Below are 10,322 nucleotides of genomic sequence, written 5' to 3' on the forward strand. Positions count from 1 at the left end.
CTAAAAACTCCAGGTAATATCAGTGCTGTTGGTCCAGGGACTACCCTTTAAGAAACACTGCCCCAGGATACTTTAGAAAAATGTGCACGGTAAAAGATCCAGACCTTGGCCTGCTTTCCTCCCATCTTCATGATCTCTGAAACACTCAGGCTGGTCTTCCTGCAAAGAAGACCAGCAAATAGCAGGAGGAGGTGAGGAGGGCAGGGAGGATGCATCAGCAGAGAGCCCAGGATGTTTCACTAGCACCAAAGGCTCAAGACTAGCTTCCCCAAGCCATCCAAGATTAGCCTTTTAATGAGGTTCTTGTCTCCCATGCATCCCTGCAGGCCTCCTGCTCAGAGAAGGATGGCTGCAGGAAATCACTCTACAGTGACAGAGTTCATTCTCAGGGGATTAACGAAGAGAGCAGACCTCCAGCTCCCCCTCTTTCTCCTCTTCCTCGGGATCTACTTGGTCACCATGGCGGGGAACCTGGGCATGATCACTCTGATTCGTCTGAACTCTCAGCTTCACACCCCCATGTACTACTTCCTCAGCAATCTGTCACTCGTGGATCTCTGTTACTCCTCCGTCATTACCCCCAAAATGCTGGTGAACTTTGTGTCAGAGAAAAACATCATCTCCTACGCAGGGTGCATGTCACAGCTCTACTTCTTCCTTGTTTTTGTCATTGCTGAGTGTTACATGCTGACAGTGATGGCCTACGACCGCTATGTTGCCATCTGCCACCCTTTGCTTTACAACATCATTATGCCTCATCACACCTGCTCCCTGCTGGTGGCTGTGGTCTACGCCATGGGACTCATTGTCTCCACAATAGAAACTGGCCTCATGTTAAAACTGCCCTATTGTGAGCGCCTCATCAGTCACTACTTCTGTGACATCCTCCCTCTCATGAAGCTGTCCTGCTCTAGCACCTATGATGTTGAGATGGCAGTCTTCTTTTTGGCTGGATTCGACATCATAGTCACGAGCTTAACAGTTCTTGTTTCTTACACCTTCATTCTCTCCAGCATCCTCAGCATCAGCACCACAGAGGGTAGATCCAAAGCCTTCAGCACCTGCAGCTCCCACCTTGCAGCTGTGGGAATGTTCTACGGATCAACTGCATTCATGTACTTAAAACCCTCCACAATCAGTTCCTTGGCCCAGGAGAATGTGGCCTCTGTGTTCTACACCACGGTAATCCCCATGTTGAATCCCCTAATCTACAGCCTGAGAAACAAGGAAGTAAAGGCTGCCATGCAGAAAACACTGAGGAGTAAACTGTTTTGATGCCAATGTTATTGTTCCTTTTCAATTTAGTAGTAATTGTTATAAATACTAGAGGGACAGCTTCTGAATGCTGGCCCGCCGTGAATGGAAAATAATCGCTTCTCCACATGGCTGGGTGGATGCCATTTTTCCTTCTCTCCCTCTTTTTCCACTTCTGATTGAAACCAGCCAACTTCAAGTTCAGGTTTTCTTTCACTTGAGATCCATCCCTCTATCCTAAGCCCTTTAATAAATGTTTCCTACCTTAACTGTAATTTAACTTAAATGCTAAACTTTCAACATTGAGTTTTAGGGTCATTCATGGTCTTATCACCTTCTACACAGAAAATATTACTCAGCCTAATTTTTTTTTTTTTTTTTTTTTCTTTTTGGTGACAGACTCTTACTCTGTAGCCCAGGCTGGAGTGCAGTAGCACAATCTTGGATCACTGCAACCTCCGCCTCCCGGGTTCAAGTGATTCTCCTGCCTTAGCCTCCCGAGCAACTGGAATTACAGGCATCTGCCACCACGCCCAACTAATATTTGTATTTTTAGTAGAGACAGGGTTTCACCATGTTGGCCAGGCTGGTCTTGAACTCCTGACCTCAAGTGATCCACCTGCTTCAGCCTCCCAAAGTGCTGAGATTACAGGCGTGAGCCACCGCGCCCAGCCAATTTTTTTCTTTTTGTACTTGGGAATAAATAAGGCTAAGAGAGACAAAGTATCTCTACTTACTCCTGCCCAAGAATTTCCTGATCTCTTTATGCAATTTTCTTAGTGACACTAATAATAATGATAATAGCAGCTAACATGTTTTTGGATGCTGACTCTGATCCACGCAACTCTTCTACGTGCTTTCTATTCTATTTCAATTATACTGCACAACAAACAGGTACTATTCTATCCTCATTTCACAGATATGGAAACTTGGAGCAGGAGTAACAACCCTGGGATTCAAATCCCAGTCCCAGTGACTCTAGAGCCCAGACTCTGGGCACTCACACATTACTTCTTCACTTTAGTCTAACAGTCCCTTTGAACAGCCTATTAAACCTTCCATAATTATGCTCATCCAATTTCAAATGCTTTCTGAAAATAATTTCTCAAATCCCTTCCTTTTGTCATCTGCCCAAACCTCTTTCTCTTTATGGGCAACAACTATAATAGAATGGGAAAAGATGCCTAAGTAGCATATATAATAATAAACCCTAGCAAACCAGCAAGAAAAAGACATCAACATTAGCAAGAAAAAAAAATGAGCAAGGTATACAGAACAATTTACAAAAGAGAAAACCTGAAGTACCACAGAGCATGTGAAGAGATGCTCAGACCGATTACTAAACATAGAAGTGCAAATTAAAACAGTGATATATCTTTTTATATTTATAAGATTAGCAAAAATTTTAAAAGCTGGATAGTGCTAAGTGTTAGTAAGGAGGTAGGGATTTAGGAACCCCCATATACTACAGCTATTCTGGAAAACAGTAAGACATTACTTAGGAAAATAAGTATATGTATCCACAGGGCATAGCAAATCTGGTCCAGGGTATATATAGTCCCAAATCATTCTCTTTCAGGCCTATAAGATGGCGTGTACAAAGGCATTCATTATACCATTATTTTAGGCGATGGGAACTTAGAGGTAAAATAGGTGTCCACCATTGGGAAAGTAAGTAGATAAATTGTATCTACTTACTTACAATTTATAGACTTCAACAGTTAGAAACAAAGGATTAGCTATACACAGTATAGTTTAGAGGTATAGTGCTGTGTGAGAAAAGTAAGAAGGATAATGAGATATAAAACATATTATTTATGTATATTAAAATTGCATGTGCACACACCCCAAAAAAAACACACTTAGAAAGAAAAAAGACCATAACGTAAAATACACATTAGGTAGGTTAGAATGACTGCTGAGAGATATAGGATGCTTGAAAGTAGGGAGTAGAAAAAAAGATGAAAGACCACATTCTGGACCATAAAACACACCTTGACTGATTTGAAGAAACAGAAATCATACAATGTCTGCTATCTGCTCTCAGACCACAGTGAAATTAAACTAGAAATCAGTAACAGAAAGACAGCTGAAAAATCATTAAATACTTTGAAATTAAACAACACATTTCTAAGTAACACATGGGTCAAAGAAGAAAATCTCAAGAGAAATTTTAAAATATTTTGAATAAAACGAAAATGCAACTAATCAAAACTTGTGGGATGCAGCAAAAGCAGAGCTTAGAGGGAATTCTGCAGCATTGAATGTCTTAGCAAAGAAAACGATCTAAAATAATCACCTAGACTTCCAACTTAGGAAACTAGGTTGGAGAATTGCAAATTAAATCCAAAGTAAGCAGAAGAAAAGAAAAAAATTAGAGAAAAATCAATAATATTTAAAACAGAAAATCAACAGAGGAAAATCAATGAAACCAAAAGCTGGTTCTTTGAAAAGATCAATAAAATTGATAAGCCTCTAGCCAGGCTAACTGGAAAAAAAAGAGAGAGGACACAAATTACTAGTGTTAGAAAGGAAAGAAGGACATCACTATAGATCCTGTGAACATTAAGAAAAAAAAGAATTACTATGAACAACTCTATGCCTACAAACTTAATAACCTAGATGAAATGGACCAACTCCTTGAAAGATACAATCTGTCAAAATTCACACAAGAAGAAATAGACAAACTGAATAGGCCTATATATATTAAAGAAACTGACTCAATAATTAACAGCCTTTCAAAACAGAAAACACCAGGTTCAAATGGGTTCACTGGTGAATTCTATCAAACATTTTAAGAAAGATAGTATACCAATTCTCTACAATCTCTTCCAGAAGATTGAAGCAGAGGGTATACTTCCTAACTCATTCTTTGAGGCCAGCATCACCCTAATACCAAAATCAGACAAAAATATTGTAAGAAAAGGAAGATACAGACCAGTACCTAACATGAATAGAGACAATAAACTCCTCAACAAAATATTAGCAAATTGAATGCAACAATGTATTTAACAACTATATACCATAACCAAGTGTAATTTATCCCAAGTACATGAGCCTGGGTCAACTTTTGAAAATCAGTTAAGGTAATCCAAATCCACATCAACAGGCTAAAGAAGAAAAATCACATGTTGATATCAATAGATACAGAAAAAAAATTTTGACAAAATTCCTCACTCATTTAATAATTTTTTAAAACTCTCAGTAAACTAGGAATACAGGGGAACTTCCTCAACTTGATAAAGAATTTTTTTTAAACCTACAGCTAATATCATACTTAACAATGACAAAGTTGAAACTTTCCCACTAAGATCAGGAGCAAAGCCAGGATGTCCCCTCTCACTGCTGTTTTCCAACATTTACTGGAAGTGTTACCTAATACAACAAGACAAGAAAAGGAAATAAAATATATACAGATTGAGAGAGAAGAAATAAAACTGTCCTTATTCACAGATGACATGATTGTTCATTTAGAAAACTAAAAATAATTGGCAAAAAAAATAAAAACCTCCTGGAACTAATAAGCATTTACAGCAAAGTTGCAGCATACAAGATTAACATACAAAAGTAAATTGCTTTCTTATATGCCTGCAAACAACAGTGGAATTTGAAATTTAAAACACGATGCCATTTATGTTAGAACTCCAAAAAATGAAATACCTAAGTGTGAATTTAACAAAATATGTGCATGATCTAAACAAGGAAAACTACAAAACTCAGATGAAAGAAATCAAATACTGAATAAATGGAGAGAGATTCCACATTCATGAAAAGGAAGGCTCAATAATTCATAATTGCCAACATTTGGAACCAACCAAGATGTCCTTCAGTAGGTGAATAATAAATAAACTATGATATGTTCAGACAATGAAATATTATTCAGTGCTAAAAAGAAATGAGCTATCAAGCTATGAAAAGACATGGAGGAATTTAAATCCATATTACTAACTGAAAGACGTCAATCTGAAATGTCTACATACTGCATGATTCCAAGAATCTAACATTCTGGAAAGGGCAAAACTATGGAAACAGTAAAAAGATCAGTGGTTGCCAAGGATTAGAGTGGGAGGGAGTGATGAATGGGTGGAGCACAGAGGATTTTTAGGGCAGTGAAAATGCTCTGTATATATACGGGTATGTATAATGACATAGTGTATACATGTATAATGATGTAGTGTATACATGTATAATGACATGGTGTATACATGTATAATGACATAGTGTATACATGTATAATGACATGGTGTATACATGTCGTTATACATTGATCTAAACCCAAAGAAGGTACAATATCAACAGTGAACACTAATTTAAACTTTGGCCTTTGGGTGATAATAATGTGTCAATGTAGGCTCATCAATTGTAGCAAATGTGCCACTCTGGTAAGGGATGTTGATACTGGGGAAGGTTATGTATGTGTGGAGGTAAGGAAAATATAGCAAATCTCTGTACCTTCTGCTCAATTTTTCTGTAAACCTAAAACTATCTTAAAAAATAAATTCTATTTTAAAAGAAGAAACAGAAATAAAAATTATTTTTCCTAGACCCACCACCCTCAGGTACATACCAGTGAACATATCCAAGAAGCTCTGGATCAGAGCTAGCCACTGAACCATTGAATAGAGAGACAGGCAAGTTCACCCTCAATAATTGTGAAGTCTTGGGAAAGACTATCCACATGTTTAAAAGTTGTAAATTAAGCTAGCGAAGTGTTAAATATTTTCCTTCTTCCTACCTTGATAGACATACCTTCATAACAAGCTAGATGGCCAGGTTCAAATTTAGAAATCTCAGAATTCTAAGAGCTCCATGCCAGAATGTGGTACTAGGAAAGGGCTCTTCCTGGCACCTGGCATTCTCCCCACAGACACAGCTTTCCCCCTCCGCTTCCCACTCCCCATTGTGTCCCATTCCACAAGGGACCTCACACGTACACATATATGGGCAACCTGGTATTCAGACTCTTGGTCCATACACCTGCACAAAGCAACCCCTGACTGTCCCTTTTATCTAAGGTTGAACAGCCAGTAGTGGTCTACCTTCAGGACATGGTCCTGGGGAAGAGCCTTATAAGCGGGTAAGGGTATTTGAGGAGGGAATTCTGGTATCCCCAACACTACTAAGGGATGCATAGGCTCCAACTGGGCACATCCTCTTGGATCCATTCACCCCATAAGGAAGGGTCAGCCAGGGGAGGGCTGAAGACAGAGACACCTCTCACAAAATCTAAGGGAAACATTATTATTATTGTTATTATTATTATTTTTGAGACCGAGTCTTACCCTGTCGCCCAGGCTAGAGGGCAGTGGTGCGATCTCGGCTCACTACAACCTCCATCTCCCGGATTCAAGTGATTCTCCTCCTCAGCCTCCCAAGTAGCTGGGATTACAGGCGCCCACCACTGCACTCGGCTAATTTTTTGTATTTTTAGCAGAGGCAGGGTTTCACCGTGTTAGCCAGGATGGTCTCGGTCTCCTGACCTCGTGATCCACCCGCCTCAGCCTCCCAAAGTGCTGGAATTACAGGCATGAGCCACCGCGCCCAGCCAAGAGTTACATTTTTATATATGGTCTGGACATTGTCTGGTTGTATATTCAGGCTCTCCAAAGTGACAGAGTGAAAAGCTGGTGCTACTGGTACTACCACCTGCCTGGACTTTTGATCGTAGCTTTCAAAGTTTTTCCACTTCTGTGCCCTGCCATGTATTCAGAGATTTTCAGAAGGACCCAGTGTAATTGAAACAGATTACACAAAGTCCATAGCAGGCACACAGAGAAAATGGTCTTTACCCTCAAATGCATAGCAGTTTGGGAAAAGGAACCACAGTTCAGAACTAAAGCCTTCTCTGGGAAAAAGAATAAAATGCAGAAGAAGCAATCCAAGGCAGAGTTATAGGGTCTCTGTTCTCATTCCCAAACCACAAAATGAGAGCCTTCAATACACTTAAGCAAATGCCATTCAAATTTCACACCAGTTACACAGGATCCACATAATTGGACCATATCCTTCCTTTCCCCATCACTCTGCTGAAATGTTCCCATTTGCCAGGGTTTGGAACAAAGTAAGGGAGCTCTGCCGACTTAAGGTCAGCTTAGGGTAATTAGCCTGGCACCAGTCCCAACAGAAGTTAGACTCTCCTCCAGCAACGACCTGCTCAAGGCCAAGCCTCCCTTTAATTACCAGGGGCCTGGTAAGTTATTTAGAGAACATCTCCTGCTCCTAGCATGGATAATTGCTCACAGCCAGCTTCCTGAAGCTGCCATATCCTTTTTCTGTCTGTCCTGGGATCCCTTCAGGTTGTCTCTGCACCCCCATGCTCATCAGTGTCTAGTTGCTTTTGCACATGGCTGCAGACTCTATGCTCTCAGAAGCCCTGCTGCCAACAAAACGGGCAAGTTCATAGCTGTGGGCCTGCCGCTGCTGCTGATGTCCCTGGCCCAGGAGTTTTCCAGTGTGTTGCTGCCACTACGCAGTGCAGCAGAGGGAGCCTACACCACTTTATTCCTCTCATTGCATGGGATCTGGAGTAAGACAGCTGTGAGTATGATTCATATGCTAAGCAAGTTTCATTATTTTGGCTGGGTTGAATGTAATGAAATAAGCAGACAAAATATGTGCTTAGGCACCAGAAAATCAGGGCAACAAGAAGGTTTTGGAAAACATTTTCACAATTTTCCAATTAAAGAAACTAAAAACAAACAACTTTAGTTTCAGAATACATGTATTTATTGTGTCATTTCAAATATTAATTTTTATTTTAAATTTTATGTGGCTGAGGGAGATTGGGCACTATAATGTTTTTTAAGGGCCTAGCACCCCAATGTAATCAAGACAGTTGGTCAACTTGTGAACAGATCGGTGGTTCTTAAACTTTAGCCTGTATCAAAATGGCCTCGGAAACCTGTGAAGACAAGGGCTGAGCTGCACCCCACAGCTTCTGATTTGCTAGGTCTGAGGCAAGGATTGAGAACCTGCATTTCTAATAAATTTGCAGGTAACACTGACGCTTCTAGGCTGGGGACCACACTTTGAGAAGTACTGCTTTAGAGGAAGGATGTCTACATGAGCCCCTTTATGAGTAGCTGTAAGTATTTTAGTCTTGTCAGTTTCACCAGGAAACCCTCCAGCCTCCTAATGAGACTGGCTGCCAACATCCTAAGAACCCAGCCGTGGAAAGAACAACAGGGTGTCATGACTTAATTCACAGACTTGCACATAATCTCCATGTTTTTACAGAAAACTGTTCTTGGTATCTCAAGTACACAAGATGTAGATAGTGCAGTTGACGCTTGAACAACACAGGAGGAGTTGAGATGCCAACCCCCTACACAGCCAAAAATCTGCTTGTAGCTTTGACTCCCCAAAAACTTAACTAGTCATAGCCTACTGTTGACCAGAAGCCTTACCAATAACATAAACAGTCAATTAACATATTTTGTATGTTATACATATTATGCACCATATTCTTATAATAAAGATACAGAAATGCAAATACAACTAAAAAAAATCATACAGAAGAGAAAATATATTTACTGTCCACTAAATGAAAGTAAATCATCATACAGGTCTTCACCCTCATTGTCTTCACATGAGTAGGCTGAGGAGGAGGAAGAAGAGGAAGGCTTGGTCTTGTCTCAGGGGTGGCAGAGGAGGAAGAGGTGGAGGAGATGGAAGAGGAGGCAAGAGAGGCAGGCACACTCCATGTAACTTTTATCGAAATAAATACATATATAAATGGATCTGTGCAGTTCAAGCCCATGTTGTTTAAGGAACAAGTGTGTTTCCATTTTGAAAATAAGTAAACTGAGGTTAACAAACGTGAAATAATCATAAGGCTTTGTGGTTAGTAAGAAGCAGAGGAGATATGCAAGCACACATCTAGTAGACCTCAAAAGAGTATGCTCTCTTTTTAAGGCACCAGGCTACAATATAAGGATGTCCTTATGTTATAACTAAGATTGGAATTCATGTACAAATCCACATAGGCTCAAGGTGAAAGGAAAACTCTGCAGGCGCATCATTCTGTGCAAACCATATGGGCTTTGCAATCAGGATGACTTAAATTCAAACTCTGACACTCATTGATGGCAAAAACAAAGAGGAGCCCCACTGGGTACTTCTGCTGAATAAAGACATTGCCAGTGTCAATTTCAAAAAAACAAAAAAAAAAACTGGATCCTCATATAGGAAACCAATCTGTAAGAAGAGATACCTGGATGGAAAAAGGAGAGGAGCTGGTTTCCTTTCTCAGCATGGACTTTGAAAGGTAGACAAGTTCAAATGCCGTCTCAGACAGTGAAGCAGATGATAGCCTCTGCAGCAGCAGGAGCAGGGTATGGAAACCTCTGTGGGACCCCACAAGCTGACAATGATTAAACAATATCTCATAAGACATATTCTCTAGACACACTCCACCTTTATTTCCCTTTCATCATCACCTAGCCTTAGGACAGTCATGTTGGACCCTCCGCCTCTTGTCTCAAGATGCACCAGAGAACAGCAAGGTTACGGTCATTTGTCCACTGTTAAGGAGAAGCAGGCGTCCTCTGAGGCCTGCATAATTTGGGGCACACAACAGAGAGAAGACACAGGAAGGGGAGGGACATTCCCCAGAACAGAGCCTAGGATGCTTGGTCAAATCATCCCTCCCCACCCAGAATCAACTTCAGTTCCAAATTTGAATGTTTCTGGTTTATTTTAGGAAAAAAAAAATGGCTTTTTCCCTTTTTGTCCCTCTCCTACAGAAGATTCCCCAAGTACACAGCAATGAATAAGAATGAATGAATCCGGCTGGGCGCGGTGGCTCACGCCTGTAATCTCAGCATTTTGGGAGGCTGAGGCAGGTGGATCATGAGGTCAGGAATTCAAGACCAGCCTGGCCAAGATGGTGAAACCCCGTCTCTACTAAAATACAAAAATTAGCCAGGCATGGTGGTGGGTGCCTGTAATCCCAGCTACTTAGGAGGCTGAGGCAGAGAATTGCTTGAACCCGGGAGGCAGAGGTGCAGTGAGCCAAGATCACGCCACTGCACTCCAGCCTGGGCGACAGGGCAAGACTCTGTCTCAAA

At 40.8% G+C, this 10,322-nt stretch overlaps 1 protein-coding gene across 2 annotated transcripts; it reads left to right on the forward strand.

The window, feature by feature from the left end:
* Window positions 1-218: 218 nt before the first annotated feature.
* On the forward strand, window positions 219-7,791 carry OR8A1 (olfactory receptor family 8 subfamily A member 1). 2 transcript variants are annotated; one of them, XM_017853807.1, is made up of 2 exons: window positions 425-1,261; window positions 7,551-7,791. In XM_017853807.1, the coding sequence occupies exons 1-2, from the start codon at window positions 460-462 to the stop codon at window positions 7,583-7,585; spliced, it is 837 nt and encodes a 278-aa protein (XP_017709296.1). In that variant the 5' UTR covers window positions 425-459; the 3' UTR covers window positions 7,586-7,791. The 2 variants fall into 2 exon arrangements, with proteins under 2 accessions (XP_017709295.1, XP_017709296.1); XM_017853806.1 differs by lacking the exon at window positions 7,551-7,791 and having other exon boundaries at window positions 219-1,411.
* The last annotated feature ends 2,531 nt before the right edge of the window (window positions 7,792-10,322 follow it).

The sequence above is a fragment of the Rhinopithecus bieti genome, unplaced genomic scaffold (assembly GCF_001698545.2).
Source record: "Rhinopithecus bieti isolate Rb0 unplaced genomic scaffold, ASM169854v2 scaffold_37463, whole genome shotgun sequence".
In the NCBI taxonomy this organism is placed as follows: domain Eukaryota; kingdom Metazoa; phylum Chordata; class Mammalia; order Primates; family Cercopithecidae; genus Rhinopithecus; species Rhinopithecus bieti.